At 55.3% G+C, this 21,093-nt stretch overlaps 1 protein-coding gene across 8 annotated transcripts in view; it reads right to left on the reverse strand.

The window, feature by feature from the left end:
• Window positions 1-21,093, reverse strand: part of PTPRO (protein tyrosine phosphatase receptor type O) — a 463,930-nt gene that overhangs the window by 251,093 nt on the left and 191,744 nt on the right. For all 8 annotated transcript variants that reach the window (XR_014473285.1, XM_083180720.1, XM_083180719.1 and 5 more), the window contains exon 11: window positions 19,664-19,815. Coding sequence is in view for 7 of the 8 variants with exons in the window: in XM_083180720.1 (XP_083036846.1) it covers window positions 19,664-19,815 (152 nt within the window). In the remaining variant the exon portion in view is untranslated. The remainder of the gene's footprint in view (window positions 1-19,663; window positions 19,816-21,093) is intronic.

The following is a 21,093-nucleotide window of genomic DNA, read 5'->3' on the forward strand; positions in this document are numbered from 1 at the left end:
CCCCCCAGTGCCACAGATATATGCCCCCCAGTGTCACAAACATATGCCCCCAGTAACAAACTTACTTGGAGAGGGGAGGGGAGCGCATCGTGCTTCTCTCCTATCCCGCGCCCGAGCTCCTATTGGCTGACAGCGGCAGCCCAGTGACGTGGCGAGGGGACGGAGAAACGCACGATGCGTTCCCCTCCCCTCTCCAGCGTGGAGTCGGGCGGCCGGGGAGACAGCGGCAGCGGCTGCGGCTGCGGCTGCGGCTGCGGGCGGGGGGGTTAGACTGCCGGGCGCCCTGGCTGTTTCAGAGGCGGACAAGCCGTGCGGCGCCCCGGGCTGCTGCACGGCTTGTCCGCCTCTAGAAACGGCCCTGCATACTAGTGATGTCAGGTGCTGGCGCTGTGCAGCATGCATTGAGTAGTACAGCTGTGGTCCACCCGTGGCCCACCGCACTCCCCCTCCCTCATTGCCGGCACAGGTACTGTGGGAGCATATCTGGCACTCTGGAGACACATGTATCTGGCACAGCTGGGGGGCATTTATGTATCTGTCATTGCTGGGGGGCATATCCTGTGTAGCTGGCACTGCTGGTGGGCATATCCTGTCTAGCTGGTACTGCTGGGGGGCATATTCTGTCTAGATGGCACTGCTGGGGGGGTAGCATATCATGTGTATCTGGCACTGCTGGGGGGCATATCATGTGTAGCTGGCACATCTGTGCGGGCATATCATGTGTAGCTGGCACTGCTGGGAGGCATATAATGTGTAGCTGGCACTGCTGGGGGGGCATATCATGTGTAGCTGGCACTGCTGGGAGGCATATAATGTGTAGCTGGCACTACTGGGGGACATAGCATGTGTAGCTGGCACTTCTAGGGGGGGCATATCATGTGTAGCTGGCACTGCTTGGGGGCATATCATGTGTAGCTGGCACTGCTGGGGGGCATAGCATGTGTAGCTGGCACTTCTAGGGGGGGCATATCATGTGTATCTGGCACTGCTGGGGGGCATATCATGTGTAGCTGGCACATCTGTGCGGGCATATCATGTGTAGCTGGCACTGCTGGGAGGCATATAATGTGTAGCTGGCACTGCTGGGGGGGCATATCATGTGTAGCTGGCACTGCTGGGAGGCATATAATGTGTAGCTGGCACTACTGGGGGACATAGCATGTGTAGCTGGCACTTCTAGGGGGGGCATATCATGTGTAGCTGGCACTTCTGGGGGGGCATATCATGTGTAGCTGGCACTTCTGGGGGGGCATATCATGTGTAGCTGGCACTGCTGGGGGGGGGCATATCATGTGTAGCTGGCACTGCTGGGGGGGGCATATCATGTGTAGTTGGCACTGCTGGGGGGGCATATCATGTGTAGCTGGCACTGCTGGGGGGCATATCATGTGTAGTTGGCACTGCTGGGGGGGGCATATCATGTGTAGCTGGCACTTCTGGGGGGGCATATCATGTGTAGCTGGCACTGCTGGGGGGGCATATCATGTGTAGTTGGCACTGCTGGGGGGGGCATATCATGTGTAGCTGGCACTGCTGGGGGGCATATCATGTGTAGTTGGCACTGCTGGGGGGGCATATCATGTGTAGCTGGCACTGCTGGGAGGCATATAATGTGTAGCTGGCACTTCTGGGGGGGCATATCATGTGTAGCTGGCACTGCTGGGGGGGCATATCATGTGTAGCTGGCACTTCTAGGGGGGGCATATCATGTGTAGCTGGCACTTCTGGGGGGGCATATCATGTGTAGCTGGCACTGCTGGGGGGGCATATCATGTGTAGTTGGCACTGCTGGGGGGGGCATATCATGCGTAGCTGGCACTTCTGGGGGGCATATCATGTGTAGTTGGCACTGCTGGGGGGGCATATCATGTGTAGTTGGCACTACTATTTCTACTAATTTTAAGAGAAATATCAATATATATTAAATATATGTTATTTGTTATTATATGTATTATATTTGATTTAAAAAAATGATGGTGTACCGTGGCAATTTTAAAATCTTGTTAATGTGCCAGAAGTTTAAAATGGTTGAAAATCACTGATCTAGACACTGTTCCCCTGCAGAAGTGATATGTGGGCTCCGCCATACCAGGCAAGCGCAGGCTGCCCTGCTCCGCCATACCAGGCACGCGCAGGCTGACCTGCTCCGCCATACCAGTCACGCGCAGGCTTCCCTGCTCCGCCATACCAGTCACGCGCAGGCCGCCCTGCTCCGCCATACCAGGCACGCGCAGGCCGCCCTGCTCCGTCATACCAGTCACGCGCAGGCCGCCCTTCTCCGCCATACCAGTCACGCGCAGGCTTCCCTGCAATGCCATACCAGGCACGCGCAGGCCGCCCTGCTCCGCCATACCAGTCACGCGCAGGCCGCCCTGCTCCGCCATACCAGGCACGCGCAGGCTTCCCTGCTCCGCCATACCAGGCACGCGCAGGTTTCCCTGCTCCGCCATACCAGGCACGCGCAGGCCGCCCTGCTCAGCCATACCAGGCACGCGCAGGCCGCCCTGCTCCGCCATACCAGGCACGCGCAGGCCGCCCTGCTCCGCCATACCAGGCTGACCTGCTCCGCTATACCAGGCATGCGCAGGCTGCCCTGCTCCGCCATACCAGGCACAGCAGGCTGCCCTGTTCCGCCATACCAGTCACGCGCAGGCTTCCCTGCTCCACCATACCAGTCACGCGCAGGCTTCCCTGCTCCACCATACCAGGCACACGCAGGCTGTCCTGCTCCGCCATACCAGGCACAGCAGGCTGCCCTGTTCCGCCATACCAGTCACGCGCAGGCTTCCCTGCTCCACCATACCAGGCACGCACAGGCTTTCCTTCTCCACCATACCAGGCACGCGCAGGCTTCCCTGCTCCGCCATACCAGTCACGCGCAGGCTTCCCTGCTCCACCATACCAGGCACGCACAGGCTTTCCTTCTCCACCATACCAGGCACGCGCAGGCTGTCCTGCTCCGCCATACCAGGCACAGCAGGCTGCCCTGTTCCGCCATACCAGGCACGCACAGGCTTTCCTTCTCCACCATACCAGTCACGCGCAGGCTTCCCTGCTCCACCATACCAGGCACACGCAGGCTGTCCTGCTCCGCCATACCAGGCACACGCAGGCTGCCCTGTTCCGCCATACCAGTCACGCGCAGGCTTCCCTGCTCCACCATACCAGGCACGCACAGGCTTTCCTTCTCCACCATACCAGGCACGCGCAGGCTTCCCTGCTCCGCCATACCAGTCACGCGCAGGCTTCCCTGCTCCACCATACCAGGCACGCACAGGCTTTCCTTCTCCACCATACCAGGCACGCGCAGGCTGTCCTGCTCCGCCATACCAGGCACAGCAGGCTGCCCTGTTCCGCCATACCAGTCACGTGCAGGCTTCCCTGCTCCACCATACCAGTCACGCGCAGGCTTCCCTGCTCCGCCATACCAGGCACAAGCAGGCTTTCCTTCTCCACCATACCAGGCACAAGCAGGCTTTCCTTCTCCACCATACCAGGCACGCGCAGGCTGTCCTGCTCCGCCATACCAGGCACGCGCAGGCTTTCCTTCTCCACCATACCAGGCACGCGCAGGCTGTCCTGCTCCGCCATACCAGGCACAGCAGGCTGCCCTGTTCCGCCATACCAGTCACGCGCAGGCTTCCCTGCTCCACCATACCAGTCACGCGCAGGCTGTCCTGCTCCGCCATACCAGGCACAGCAGGCTGCCCTGTTCCGCCATACCAGGCACGCACAGGCTTTCCTTCTCCACCATACCAGGCACGCGCAGGCTTCCCTGCTCCGCCATACCAGGCACGCGCAGGCTTCCCTGCTCCACCATACCAGTCACGCGCAGGCTTCCCTGCTCCACCATACCAGGCACGCACAGGCTTTCCTTCTCCACCATACCAGGCACGCGCAGGCTGTCCTGCTCCGCCATACCAGGCACAGCAGGCTGCCCTGTTCCGCCATACCAGTCACGTGCAGGCTTCCCTGCTCCACCATACCAGTCACGCGCAGGCTTCCCTGCTCCACCATACCAGGCACGAGCAGGCTTTCCTTCTCCACCATACCAGGCACGCGCAGGCTGTCCTGCTCCGCCATACCAGGCACGCGCAGGCTTCCCTGCTCCGCCATACCAGGCACGCGCAGGCTTCCCTGCTTCGCCATACCAGGCACACACAGCCTGCCCAAATACTGGCGACCCTGAAGCATCACACGGATCAGTCAGATCTTTGTGATGCTTCTATGTGGCCCGAAGAGAGCTCCATCTCTACTAAAGGGGGTAAGTATTGAATTTTGTTCCTCATCATTTCAGACCTGGCTAGGGGTGACATCGAGGGGGGACTTTCGGGTGTGTCTGTGTGTGTGTGTGGGGGGGTGTCTCCACTCCCCCTGGGCGGACCAGTCAGCGAAGTGATGCTTTTCCTGGGGGGACTTGTATAAAAAAAAAAAAAAAGAGTCCTCCAGGGCTAATTACAAGAAGACAGATGACCCCAACTCAATTCCCCCACCCCCTCACCCCGGTCCAATAGAACATTCCTGGTTTGTGGAATATGGGAAAGCCCTATTTAAGTTAAGTGCCACCATGTGTGTTTGTGCCTGGTTAGCTCTCTGACAGAATGCTGGCGTTGCGCAGCTGCGTACAATCCAGGCCGGCTGAAATCTGTCGCCCTCACTGGCTGGCGCCATCTTGTTGGTTACCTCAGCCTCTCCTGTGCGGCTCCGCCTCCCCTGTCAGATTGCCTCACCTATCGCTGCACAGTTCACCTGTTAAGTACTGACTGGCCGGGTTAGACCGGCAGTCAGTAAAATTATGTAGATCCCTCAGCATCATTGCTCCGGTCTGGCTCTGTAGTTGTTCACTACAATCCTGAGCGTATTCCAGGGAAGGTCTCCTGCTGATCGTCAACTGCTCCAAGTGCCACGGACTCCACTGCCGTCAAAGAGGACTCAGCAAAGTTAGCCCTGCCAAGGGGTTCCACCTTGCTTACATTCCCGACGGTTACTTCCATGGTCACCTCTGTCTGCAGCTACGATCTCACTCAGCAAGGACAAGCCTTCTTCATTCATTATCTTCGTTATTCATTTATCATTCAATCTTCAAACCAATCATTCAATCTTCGACCCAATCATCCAATCTTTAATCCAACCATCCAATCCTCAATCCAATCCTTTAATCTTCAACCAATCATCCAATCCTCAATCCAATCATCCAATCTTCAACCCAATCATCCAATCCTCAATCCAATCTTCAATCCAATCTTCCAATCCTCAATACAATCATCCAATCCTCAATACAATCATCCAATCCTCAATCCAATCATCCAATCTTCAATCCAATCGTCAATCCAATCATCCAATCCAATCTTCCAATCCTCAATACAATCATCCAATCTTCAACCAATCCTTCATTCTTCAAATATCCAATACGATCATTTATTGATTCTACAACTCTTCAAGCAAGATTACAATATCCTTTCAAAGACCAAGGATCATCATCTTCTGCAATAATATATTGGACTATTGACTTTGTATTTGCATATCTGCCATATATCATTTGTGCCATCAGTATCATTGTCTTGCATTACCTTTATTAAACCAACTTTATTTTATTTCATTTGTTTCACTCCATTATGTCGTGGATGCAACCCCCTTACGTTAAAGCACCCAGCCTACGTTACTCTGCAGCTGGTGCTTCTAAGAACTTGACAGTTTGCAATCTTTGGCCATATGCAACAGAGATCTAGCAATGGTCTATTCCAGCGTTTCACTGTGGGACCCGACCATCTGAGTATGGGGTCATGACTCCATATTGCTGGCCATCAGGCTGATGACTTTTCTAATCTCATTCAGTGATTCAAGGAGTCTGAGAAATCTGTTGAATTGTCTGTTACTTCAGACTCCTCCCATCATTCTGTACCTCCACAATGCTGCCATGTATGTGCTGTCTGCTGACTACACGTGTGATGGGTTATGGTATATCAGACTCCTCCCATCACTCTGTGCCCACACAATGCTGCCATGTATGTGCTGCCTGCTGACTACACGTGTGATGGGTTATGGTATATCAGACTCCTCCCATCACTCTGTGCCCACACAATGCTGCCATGTATGTGCTGTCTGCTGACTACACGTGTAATGTGATAGGTTATGGTATATCAGACTCCTCCCATCACTCTGTGCCTCCACAATGCTGCCATGTATGTGCTGCCTGCTGACTACATGTGTAATGTGATGGGTTATGGTATGTTAGACTCCTCCCATCACTCTGTACCTCCACAATGATGCCATGTATGTGCTGTCTGCTGACTACACGTGTGATGTGATGGGTTATGGTATATTAGACTCCTCCCATCACTCTGTGCCTCCACAGTGCTGCCATGTATGTGCTGTCTGCTGACTACACGTGTGATGTGATGGGTTATGGTATATTAGACTCCTCCCATCACTCTGTGCCTCCACAATGCTGCCATGTATGTGCTGTCTGCTGACTACACGTGTGATGTGATGGGTTATGGTATATCAGACTCCTCCCATCACTCTGTGCCCACACAATGCTGCCATGTATGTGCTGTCTGCTGACTACACGTGTGATGTGATGGGTTATGGTATATCAGACTCCTCCCATCACTCTGTGCCTCCACAATGCTGCCATGTATGTGCTGTCTGCTGACTACATGTGTGATGGGTTATGGTATATCAGACTCCTCCCATCACTGTGTGCCTCCGCAATGCTGCCATGTACGTGCCGTCTGCTGACTACACGTGTGATGTGATGGGTTATGTTATATCATACTCCTCCCATCACTTTGTGCCTCCACAATGCTGCCATGTATGTGCTGTCTGCCGACTACACGTGTCATGTGATGGGTTATAGTATATCAGACTTCTCCCATCACTCTGTGCCTCCACAATGCTGCCATGTAGGTGCTGTCTGCTGACTACACGTGTGATGTGATGGGTTATGGTATATTAGACTCCTCCCATCACTCTGTGCCTCCACAATGCTGCCATGTATGTGCTGTCTGCTGACTACACGTGTGATGTGATGGGTTATGGTATATTAGACTCCTCCCATCACTCTGTGCCTCCACAATGCTGCCGTGTATGTTATGTCTGCTGACTACACGTTTCTTGTGATGGGTTATGGTATATCAGACTCCTCCCATCACTCTGTGCCTCCACAATGCTGCCATGTATGTGCTGTCTGCTGACTACACGTGTGATGTGATGGGTTATGGTATATTAGACTCCTCCCATCACTCTGTACCTCCACAATGCTGCCATGTATGTGCTGTCTGCTGACTACACGTGTGATGTGATGGGTTATGGTATATAAGACTCCTCCCATCACTATGTGCCCCCACAATGCTGCCATGTATGTGCTGTCTGCTGACTACATGTGTGATGTGATGGGTTATGGTATATCAGACTCCTCCCATCACTCTGTGCCGCCACAATGCTGCCATGTACGTGCCGTCTGCTGACTACACGTGTGATGGGATGGGTTATGGTATATCAGACTCCTCCCATCATTCTGTACCTCCACAATGCTGCCATGTATGTGCTGTCTGCTGACTACACGTGTGATGGGTCATGGTATATCAGACTCCTCCCATCACTCTGTGCCCCCACAATGCTGCCATGTATGTGCCGTCTGCTGACTACACGTGTGTTGGGATGGGTTATGGTATATCAGACTCCTCCCATCACTCTGTGCCTCCACAATGCTGCCATGTATGTGCCGTCTGCTGACTACACGTGTGATGGGATGGGTTATGGTATATCAGACTCCTCCCATCATTCTGTACCTCCACAATGCTGCCATGGATGTGCCGTATGCTGACTACATGTGTGATGGGATGGGTTATGGTATATCAGACTCCTCCCATCACTCTGTGCCTCCACAATGCTGCCATGTGTGTGCTGTCTGCTGACTACATGTGTGATGTGATAGGTTATGGTATATTAGACTACTCCCATCACTCTGCCTCCACAATGTTGCCATGTATGTGCTGTCTGCTGACTACACGTGTGATGTGATTGGTTATGGTATATCAGACTCCTCCCACCACTCTGTGCCTCCACAATGCTGCCATGTATGTGCTGTCTGCTGACTACACATGTGATGTGATGGGTTATGGTATATTAGACTCCTCCCATCACTCTGTTCCTCCACAGTGCTGCCATGTATGTGCTGTCTGCTGACTACACGTGTGATGTGATGGGTTATGGTATATCAGACTCCTCCCATCACTCTGTGCCTCCACAATGCTGCCATGTATGTTATGTCTGCCGACTACACGTGTGATGTGATGGGTTATGGTATATAAGACTCCTCCCATCACTCTGTGCCTCCACAATGCTGCCATGTATGTTATGTCTGCCGACTACACGTGTGATGTGATGGGTTATGGTATATAAGACTCCTCCCATCACTCTGTGCCTCCACAATGCTGCCATGTATGTGCTGTCTGCTGACTACACGTGTGATGTGAGGGGTTATGGTATATCAGACTCCTCCCATCACTCTGTACCTCCACAATGCTGCCATGTATGTGCTGTCTGCTGACTACACGTGTGATGTGATGGGTTACGGTATATCAGACTCCTCCCATCACTCTGTGCCTCCACAATGCTGCCATGTATGTTATGTATGCCAACTACACGTGTGATGTGATGGGTTATGGCATTATCCCTCCTCTACCAGCCTGTATACCATAATCCCTCCTCCGCCAGCCCTCATATGTTTATCCCTTCTTTGCCAGCCCCCATACCATAAACCTTCCACCACCAGCCCCCGTACCATTATCTCTCCTCTGCCATGTCATTATCCCTTCTTCGCCAGCCTCCATAGCATTATCCCTCCTCCACCAGCCCGCATAACATAATCCCTCCTCCGCCAGCCCCATACCATAATCCCTCCTCCACCAGCCCCCATACCATAATCCCTCCACCACCAGCCTCCATACCATAATCCCTCCTCCACCAGCCCCATACCATAATCCCTCCTCCACCAGCCCCATACCATTATCCCTCCTCTACAAGCACCCGTACCATTATCCCTTCACCACCAGCTTCCATACCATAATTCCTCCTCCGCCAGCCCCATACCATTATCCCTCCTCTACAAGCCCCCGTATCATTATCCCTCCACCACCAGCTTCCATACCATAATCCCTCCTCCGCCAGCCCCATACCATTATCCCTCCTCTACAAGCCCCCGTATCATTATCCCTCCACCACCAGCCTCCATACCATAATCCCTCCTCCACCAGCCACATACCATAATCCCTCCTCCGCCACCCCCATACCATAATCCCTCCTGCACCAGCAATGGTGGCATCCTATCACAGTACCATGCAATGGTGGCTTCCTATCACAGTACCACACAAAGGTGGCATCCTATCCCAGTGCCACGCAATGGTGGCATCCTATAACAGTACCACGCTTATAGTAATTGAGCTCTTCAGAAGAACCCATTTTGTGTCACATGGAGACTGCATGGCTGGTGCTTAATGTTATACACCTGTGGCAACAGGTCTGATGGAAATACCTGAATTCATCAACTAATGAACAGGTGGGGCAAAAAACTTTTGTCTATATAGTGCACAGGTTCTCAAAGTCGGTCCTCGGGGCCCCACATAGTGCATGTTTTGCAGGTCTCCTCACAGAATCAAGTGAATTAATTAGCCCCACCTGTGGATCTTTAAAATGTGTCAGTGAGTAATGAGTGCACCTGTCAGGTGACCTGGAAAACGTGAACTGTGTGCATAGCTCCCAACATGACCCTCTCCAGGAGGGACAGAAGACTCTATTCCTGGACTTCCCTCTTCATTTAGGATTACTATCAGCTGTGTGGTCACGCCTTTATTATCAATTAACCTGTGTGAAACAGGTGCTGGCAATCATACATTAAGAGGGAAGTTCAGAAACAGAGCATTGTGCCCCTCCTGGAGACAGAGTTTGAGAACTTCTAACATCGTGTATCAACATAGCTAACACCCCTTTTCCACTGCTGAAATACCCCCGTTAAGTGCCGGGTATACCCAGGAATGGGCTCAGCTGAAATGGCTATAAAGGATAAAATCCCAGGAAACTGGGACTAAACCAGGAAAAACCCAACCAAATCCAGTACTTATGTATTATCTGGACTCCCATGTTAAATGCACCCCATTTTTTCATACCCCTACTATCCAAATACGCATGGAGTTGATTTTATATAGTGTGGCGAGCGCAGCGAGCCACCGTGCCCTAAGCGTGGCGAGGGGACACGGTCTCATAAGAAAACGGGAGCCCAGATATTACATAAGTACCCAAAATCCTGGGACGGACCAGAGATTGGGGTAGAAAAGGAGAATGACTCTCCTAACGCAGTGTTCTGTATACATTGAAAACAGCTGTCTGGGAAACTACAATTTGAGTGTGAACATTTTTGAATTACATCAATAGGTGCAATAGATGCAAAATGCTAAATGGAAAGATAATTGGTGGGACCCAGACTGCACAGTTTAGACAAGGAAAGATATGCTGCTGGAAGTACTATTTAGTGGATATTTGGCGGGTGGGGGCATAGACGGACAAACGGAGCATTACATGGGGGCATAGAGGGCCAGACAGAACACCATATGGGGAATAGACAGCCAGATGGTCCACCATACAGGGGCATAGACGGATAGACGGAGCACCATACGGGGGAATCCAGAGACAGACGGAGCACCATATGGGGGAATAGACGGACAGACTGAGCACCATATGGGGGAATAGACGGCCAGACAGAGCACCATATGGGGGAATAGACAGCCAGACGGTCCACAATACAGGGGCATAGACGGACAGACGGAGCACCATATGGGGGAATAGACAGACAGACGGAGCACCATATGGGGGAATAGACGGCCAGACAGAGCACCATATGGGGGAATAGACAGCCAGACGGTCCACAATACAGGGGCATAGACGGATAGACGGAGCACCATACTGGGGAATCCAGAGACAGACGGAGCACCATATGGGGGAATAAACGGCCAGACAGAGCACCATATGGGGGAATAGACAGCCAGACGGTCCACAATACAGGGGCATAGACAGACAGACGGAGCACCATATGGGGGAATCGACGGACAGACGGAGCACCATATGGGGGAATCGACGGACAGACGGAGCATTACATGGGGGCATAGACAGACAGACGGAGCATTACATGTGGGCATAGAGGGCCAGACAGAGCACCATATGGAGGAATAGAAGGACAGACAGAGCACCATACGGGGGCATAGACGGCCAGACGGACAGGGCCGACGCCACCACTAGGCAAATCTAGGCATTTGCCTAGGGCGCCGGCCACTGGAGAGCGGCATTTTGCCCCCCCCCCCCCGTGCCGCCCGGGTACCTGTCCTGCGGCGCTGTGTATTTAAAGCTGGCGGCGGAGGCAGCGGGGGTCCCTGCAGTCCATTAGAAATAACGAGCGCTATCCGCCGGGCTATGCGGAAGCGCTTCTGTTGTGAAAACACTGGCAGCATGGCGCACGCTGATCTCAGCCAATCAGCGTGCTGCCAGTGTTTTCACAACAGAAGCGCTTCCGCATAGCCCGGCGGATAGCGCTCGTTATTTCTAATGGACTGCAGGGACCCCCGCTGCCTCCGCCGCCAGCTTTAAATACACAGCGCCGCAGAACAGGTACCCCCCTCCCCAGGCACCGGACAGCGAAGCAGGACAGGTACCCCCCTCCCCCGGCACCAGACAGCGCCGCAGGACAGGTACCCCCCCCCTCCCCCGGCACCAGGGCACCCCCACCCTGACTCGCCTGGGGCGCTCCGGTGCCTTGCACCGGCCCTGCAGACGGAGCACCATACGGGGGCATAGACGGACAGACGGAGCACCATATGGGGGCATAGACATACAGATGGAGCACCATACGGGGGGGGGGGGGGCATAGACAGAAAGACACAGCACCATACGGGGGCGTAGATGGACAGAAGGAGCACCATACGGGGGCATAGACGGACAGACGGAGAACCATATGGGGGAATAGACGGACAAACGGAGCACCATATGGGGGAAATAGACGGACAGACGGAGCATTACATGGGGGCATAGAGGGCCAGACAGAGCACCATACGGGGGCATAGACGGACAGACGGAGCACCATACGGGGGCATAGACGGACAGACGGAGCACCATACAGGGGCATAGATGGACAGACGGAGCACCATACGGGGGCATAGATGGACAGACACAGCACCATATGGGGCAATAGACGGACAAACGGAGTACCATATGGGGGAATAGACGGACAGACGGAGCATTACATGGGGGCATAGAGGGCCAGACGGAGCACCATACGGGGGTATAGACGGACAGACGGAGCACCATACGGGGGCATAGATGGACAGACGGAGCACCATACGGGGGCATAGACGGACAGACGGAGCACCATACGGGGGAATAGACGGACAGACGGAGCACCATACGGGGGCATAGACGGCCAGACGGAGCACCATATGGGGGAATAGACGGACAGACGGAGCATTACATAGGGGCATAGAGGGCCAGACAGAGCACCATACGGGGGCATGGACGGCCAGACGGAGCACCATACGGGGGCATAGACGGACAGACGGAGCACCATACGGGGGAATAGACGGACAGACGGAGCACCATACGGGGGCATAGACGGCCAGACGGAGCACCATACAGGGGCATAGACGGTCAGACGGAGCACCATACGGGGTCATAGACGGCCAGACGGAGCACCATACGGGGGCATAGACGGACAGATGGAGCACCATACGGGGGCATAGATGGACAAACGGAGCACCATACGGGGGCATAGACGGACAGACGGAGCACCATATGGAGGCATAGACGGCCAGACAGAGCACCATACGGGGGCATAGACGGACAGACGGAGCACCATACGGGGGCATAGACGGACAGACGGAGCACCATACGGGGGCATAGACGGACAGACGGAGCACCATACGGGGGCATAGACGGACAGACGGAGCACCATACGGGGGCATAGACAGACAGACGGAGCACCATATGGGGGAAATAGACGGACAGACGGAGCAATACATGTGGGCATAGAGGGCCAGATGGAGCACCATACGGGGGTATAGACGGACAGACGGAGCACCATACGGGGGCATAGACGGATGGACGGAGCACCATATGGGGGCATAGACGGCCAGACAGAGCACCATACGGCGGCATTGACGGCCAGATGGAGCACCATACGGGGGCATAGACGGACAGACGGAGCACCATACGGGGGCATAGACGGCCAGACAGAGCACCATATGGGGGAATAGACAGACAGACGGAGCACCATACGGGGCATATACGGACAGACGGAGCACCATACGGGGGCATAGATGGACAGACGGAGCACCATACGGGGGCATAGAGGGACAGACGGAGCACCATACGGGGGGCATAGATGGCCAGACAGAGCACCATATGGGGGAATAGACAGACAGACGGAGCACCATACGGGGGCATAGACAAACAGACGGGGCACCATATGGGGGCATAGATGGCCAGACAGAGCACCATATGGGGGAATAGACAGACGGAGCACCATACGGGGGCATAGACGGCCAGACGGAGCACCATACGGGGCATAGACAGACAGACAGAGCACCATATGGGGGCAAAGACGGAGAGACGGAGCACCATACGGGGGCATAGACGGTCAGACAGAGCACCATACGGGGGCATAGACGGCCAGACAGAGCACCATACGGGGGCATAGACGGCCAGACAGAGCACAATACGGGGGCATAGATGGCCAGACAGAGCACCATACGGGGGAATAGACAGACAAACGGAGCACCATACGGTGGAATAGACGGACAGACGGAGCATTACATGGGGGCATAGAGGGACAGACAGAGCACCATACGGGGGCATAGACGGACATACGGAGCACCATACGGGGCATATACGGACAGACGGAGCACCATACGGGGGCATAGATGGACAGACGGAGCACCATACGGGGGCATAGAGGGACAGACGGAGCACTTACGGGGGCATAGACGGCCAGACAGAGCACCATATGGGGGAATAGACAGACAGACGGAGCACCATACGGGGCATATACGGACAGACGGAGCACCATACGGGGGACTAGAGGGACAGACGGAGCACCATACGGGGGCATAGAGGGACAGACGGAGCACCATACGGGGGCATAGATGGCCAGACAGAGCACCATATGGGGGAATAGACAGACAGACGGAGCACCATACGGGGGCATAGACAAACAGACGGTGCACCATATGGTGGCATAGATGGCCAGACAGAGCACCATATGGGGGAATAGACAGACGGAGCACCATACGGCGGCATAGACGGACAGACAGAGCACCATACGGGGCATAGACAGACAGACAGAGCACCATATGGGGGCAAAGACGGAGAGACGGAGCCCCATATGGGGGCATAGACAGACAGACGGAGCACCATACGGGGGCATAGACGGTCAGACAGAGCACCATACGGGTCATAGACAGTCAGACAGAGCACCATACGGGGGCATAGATGGTCAGACAGAGCACCATACGGGTCATAGACAGTCAGACAGAGCACCATACGGGGGCATAGACTGCCAGACGGAGCACCACACGGGGGCATAGACAGACAGACGGAGCCCCATATGGGGGCATAGACAGACAGACGGAGCACCATACGGGGGAATAGACAGACAGACGGAGCACCATATGGGGGCATAGACAGACAGACAGAGCACCATACGGGGGAATAGACAGTCAGACAGAGCACCATAAGGGGGAATAGACAGTCAGACAGAGCACCATACGGGGGAATAGACAGACAGACGGAGCACCATATGGGGGCATAGACAGTCAGACAGAGCACCATATGGGGGAATAGACTGTCAGATAGAGCACCATACGGGGGAATAGACAGACAGACAGAGCACCATACGGGGGAATAGACAGTCAGACAGAGCACCATACGGGGGAATAGACAGACAGACGGAGCACCATATGGGGGCATAGACGGTCAGACAGAGCACCATACGGGGGAATAGACAGACAGACGGAGCACCATATGGGGGTATGGACAGTCAGACAGAGCACCATACGGGGGAATAGACAGACAGACAGAGCACCATACCGGGTCATAGACAGCCAGACAGAGCACCATACGGGGGAATAGACAGACAGACGGAGCACCATATGGGGGCATAGACTGCTAGACAGAGCACCATACGGGGGCATAGACTGCCAGACAGAGCACCATACGGGGGAATAGACAGACAGACGGAGCACTATAGGGGGGCATAGACGGCCAGACGGAGCACTATAGGGGGCATAGACAGTCAGACAGAGCACCATACGGGGGAATAGACAGACAGACGGAGCATTATAGGGGGGCATAGACGGCCAGACGGAGCACCATATGGGGGAATAGACGGACAGACAGAGCACCATACGGGTCATAGACAGTCAGACAGAGCACCATATGGGGGCATAGACAGACAGACGGAGCACTATATGGGGGCATAGACAGACAGACGGAGCACCATACGGGGCATAGACGGCCAGACAGAGCACCATACGGGTCATAGACAGTCAGACAGAGCACCATATGGGGGCATAGACAGACAGACGGAGCACTATATGGGGGCATAGACAGACAGACGGAGCACCATACGGGGGAATAGACAGACAGACGGAGCACCATACGGGGGCATAGACGGCCAGACGGAGCACTATAGGGGGCATAGACAGTCAGACAGAGCACCATACGGGGGAATAGACAGACAGACAGAGCACCATACGGGTCATAGACAGTCAGACAGAGCACCATATGGGGGCATAGACAGACAGACGGAGCACTATATGGGGGCATAGACAGACAGACGGAGCACCATACGGGGCATAGACGGCCAGACAGAGCACCATACGGGTCATAGACAGTCAGACAGAGCACCATATGGGGGCATAGACAGACAGACGGAGCACTATATGGGGGCATAGACAGACAGACGGAGCACCATACGGGGGCATAGACGGCCAGACGGAGCACCATACAGGGGCATAGACGGTCAGACGGAGCACCATACGGGGTCATAGACGGCCAGACGGAGCACCATACGGGGGCATAGACGGACAGATGGAGCACCATACGGGGGCATAGATGGACAAACGGAGCACCATACGGGGGCATAGACGGACAGACGGAGCACCATATGGAGGCATAGACGGCCAGACAGAGCACCATACGGGGGCATAGACGGACAGACGGAGCACCATACGGGGGCATAGACGGACAGACGGAGCACCATACGGGGGCATAGACGGACAGACGGAGCACCATACGGGGGCATAGACGGACAGACGGAGCACCATACGGGGGCATAGACAGACAGACGGAGCGCCATATGGGGGAAATAGACGGACAGGCGGAGCAATACATGTGGGCATAGAGGGCCAGATGGAGCACCATACGGGGGTATAGACGGACAGACGGAGCACCATATGGGGGCATAGACGGATGGACGGAGCACCATATGGGGGCATAGACGGCCAGACAGAGCACCATACGGCGGCATTGACGGCCAGATGGAGCACCATACGGGGGCATAGACGGACAGACGGAGCACCATACGGGGGCATAGACGGCCAGACAGAGCACCATATGGGGGAATAGACAGACAGACGGAGCACCATACGGGGCATATACGGACAGACGGAGCACCATACGGGGGCATAGATGGACAGACGGAGCACCATACGGGGGCATAGAGGGACAGACGGAGCACCATACGGGGGCATAGATGGCCAGACAGAGCACCATATGGGGGAATAGACAGACAGACGGAGCACCATACGGGGGCATAGACAAACAGACGGGGCACCATATGGGGGCATAGATGGCCAGACAGAGCACCATATGGGGGAATAGACAGACGGAGCACCATACGGGGGCATAGACGGCCAGACGGAGCACCATACGGGGCATAGACAGACAGACAGAGCACCATATGGGGGCAAAGACGGAGAGACGGAGCACCATACGGGGGCATAGACGGTCAGACAGAGCACCATACGGGGGCATAGACGGCCAGACAGAGCACCATACGGGGGCATAGACGGCCAGACAGAGCACAATACGGGGGCATAGATGGCCAGACAGAGCACCATACGGGGGAATAGACAGACAAACGGAGCACCATACGGTGGAATAGACGGACAGACGGAGCATTACATGGGGGCATAGAGGGACAGACAGAGCACCATACGGGGGCATAGACGGACATACGGAGCACCATACGGGGCATATACGGACAGACGGAGCACCATACGGGGGCATAGATGGACAGACGGAGCACCATACGGGGGCATAGAGGGACAGACGGAGCACTTACGGGGGCATAGACGGCCAGACAGAGCACCATATGGGGGAATAGACAGACAGACGGAGCACCATACGGGGCATATACGGACAGACGGAGCACCATACGGGGGCATAGAGGGACAGACGGAGCACCATACGGGGGCATAGAGGGACAGACGGAGCACCATACGGGGGCATAGATGGCCAGACAGAGCACCATATGGGGGAATAGACAGACAGACGGAGCACCATACGGGGGCATAGACAAACAGACGGTGCACCATATGGTGGCATAGATGGCCAGACAGAGCACCATATGGGGGAATAGACAGACGGAGCACCATACGGCGGCATAGACGGACAGACAGAGCACCATACGGGGCATAGACAGACAGACAGAGCACCATATGGGGGCAAAGACGGAGAGACGGAGCCCCATATGGGGGCATAGACAGACAGACGGAGCACCATACGGGGGCATAGACGGTCAGACAGAGCACCATACGGGTCATAGACAGTCAGACAGAGCACCATACGGGGGCATAGATGGTCAGACAGAGCACCATACGGGGGCATAGACTGCCAGACGGAGCACCACACGGGGGCATAGACAGACAGACGGAGCCCCATATGGGGGCATAGACAGACAGACGGAGCACCATACGGGGGAATAGACAGACAGACGGAGCACCATATGGGGGCATAGACAGACAGACAGAGCACCATACGGGGGAATAGACAGACAGACGGAGCACCATATGGGGGCATAGACAGTCAGACAGAGCACCATATGGGGGAATAGACTGTCAGATAGAGCACCATACGGGGGAATAGACAGACAGACAGAGCACCATACGGGGGAATAGACAGTCAGACAGAGCACCATACGGGGGAATAGACAGACAGACGGAGCACCATATGGGGGCATAGACGGTCAGACAGAGCACCATACGGGGGAATAGACAGACAGACGGAGCACCATATGGGGGTATGGACAGTCAGACAGAGCACCATACGGGGGAATAGACAGACAGACAGAGCACCATACCGGGTCATAGACAGCCAGACAGAGCACCATACGGGGGAATAGACAGACAGACGGAGCACCATATGGGGGCATAGACTGCTAGACAGAGCACCATACGGGGGCATAGACTGCCAGACAGAGCACCATACGGGGGAATAGACAGACAGACGGAGCACTATAGGGGGGCATAGACGGCCAGACGGAGCACTATAGGGGGCATAGACAGTCAGACAGAGCACCATACGGGGGAATAGACAGACAGACGGAGCACTATAGGGGGGCATAGACGGCCAGACGGAGCACCATATGGGGGAATAGACGGACAGACAGAGCACCATACGGGTCATAGACAGTCAGACAGAGCACCATATGGGGGCATAGACAGACAGACGGAGCACTATATGGGGGCATAGACAGACAGACGGAGCACCATACAGGGCATAGACGGCCAGACAGAGCACCATACGGGTCATAGACAGTCAGACAGAGCACCATATGGGGGCATAGACAGACAGACGGAGCACTATATGGGGGCATAGACAGACAGACGGAGCACCATACGGGGGAATAGACAGACAGACGGAGCACCATACGGGGGCATAGACGGCCAGACGGAGCACTATAGGGGGCATAGACAGTCAGACAGAGCACCATACGGGGGAATAGACAGACAGACAGAGCACCACACGGGGCATAGACGGCCAGACAGAGCACCACACGGGGGCATAGACGGCCAGACGGAGCACCATACGGGGGCATAGACGGACAGACAGAGCACCATATGGGGGAATAGACAGACAGACAGAGCACCACACGGGGGCATAGACAGACAAAAATCCTAAAAAAACTCCTGTCGACCATGTGACCATCAATCACCCGCTGGTGTCTAACGAGGGTTACTGCCGCTGACTATCTGTCATGACATGGACGATCTACATCCGGGCGACCCGGTGTCCGGATACCAGAGGGTAGAGGATACACAGTCCACATGTGTGTCAGTCAGCCGCTCAGCACCGGTACCACTACTGCAGCCCCAGGCACACATTGAGGGCATCTCTGCCCCCCAGTAAATAGAATGCTGGGACCCGAACCCCACAATGTGGTATTATCATTCAAAAATAAAAAATGGAAAAAACAATGACTGAAAAGGGTGCAGTGAGGTTACCTTGGTTCCCTATCCCCCCAGCCGCCGGGCCCCATAGCGGCACTCTCTATAGTTATGTCACTGGGTATATACCGATCAGCTACAGTATATTGTATATACAGTAGGCACAAACTTACACTTTTCTTTATTCTTTTCCTCCCTTCAGCCATCACCTGCCAATGCAACATCCTGGAGTGCGACAGATCCAAGGATTTCTTCCCATATGTCCATGTGATATAAAGCAGATTCTTCACATATTCCACATGGCTGATCTCAGGGGCCACAGGAGCTGTTCACAGGAAACAATATATAACGGGGGTTAGTCCGACCTGATCACACGGCTGTATGCATACGCATCCTGCACTAACATTCTGCCATTTGTTTATCGCTGGCCTTATGCAGGCTGACTGACAGGAATCCGGTGTTTGTAGGTGGTAAGTGCCCGTTATCTGGGTATGCCCAGGCGTTTAAGGGGAAGTGGTGTGATGTCAGCTCTGGCCCTAATCCTACTGAGCACAGACGGCCACATGATACAATTATCAGCTGTTTATTACCGCAATCCACTGTGATCCATGTGCGCACTCTCTGCAGGAAGGATCAGAAGATCTGTGGGACTTGGGTATTCAGGTGCTAAGGTGTTTGCACGGTCGTGTATTTGGGAGATTCGGGCGTGCTTGGGTGTTCGGGCTCTGGGGCGTGCTTGGGTGTTCGAGCTCTCGGGCATGCTCGGGTGTTTGGGCTCTCGGGCGTGCTCAGGTGTTCGGGCTCTCGGGCGTGCTCGGGTGTTCGGGCTCTCGGGCGTGCTCGGGTGTTCGGGCTCTCGGGCGTGCTTGGGTGTTCAAGCTCTCGGGCATGCTCGGGCTCTCGGGCGTGCTCGGGTGTTCGAGCTCTCGGGCGTGCTCGGTTGTTCGGGCTCTCGGGCGTGCTTGGGTGTTCGGGCTCTCAGGCGTGCTTGGGTGTTCAAGCTCTCGGGCGTGCTTGGGTGTTCAAGCTCTCGGGCATGCTTGGGTGTTCGGGCTCTCGGGCGTGCTCGGGTGTTCGGGCTCTCGGGCATGCTTGGGTGTTCGGGCTCTCGGGCATGCTTGGGTGTTCGGGCTCTCGGGCGTGCTTAGGTGTTCGGGCTCTCGGGCGTGCTTGGGTGTTCGGGCTCTCGGGCGTGCTTGGGTGTTCGGGCTCTCGGGCGTGCTTGGGTGTTCAGGCTCTCGGGCGTGCTCGGGTGTTCGGGCTCTCGGGCGTGCTCGGGTGTTCGGGCTCTCGGGCGTGCTCGGGTGTTCGGGCTCTCGGGCGTGCTTGGGTGTTCAAGCTCTCGGGCATGCTCGGGCTCTCGGGCGTGCTCGGGTGTTCGAGCTCTCGGGCGTGCTCGGGTGTTCGGGCTCTCGGGCGTGCTTGGGTGTTCAAGCTCTCGGGCGTGCTTGGGTGTTCAAGCTCTCGGGCGTGCTTGGGTGTACAAGCTCTCGGGCGTGCTTGGGTGTTCGGGCTCTCGGGCGTGCTTGGGTGTTCGGGCTCTCGGGCGTGCTTGGGTGTTCAGGCTCTCGGGCGTGCTTGGGTGTTCGGGCTCTCGGGCATG

Source organism: Crinia signifera, chromosome 4, assembly GCF_055691185.1.
Source record: "Crinia signifera chromosome 4, ASM5569118v1, whole genome shotgun sequence".
In the NCBI taxonomy this organism is placed as follows: domain Eukaryota; kingdom Metazoa; phylum Chordata; class Amphibia; order Anura; family Myobatrachidae; genus Crinia; species Crinia signifera.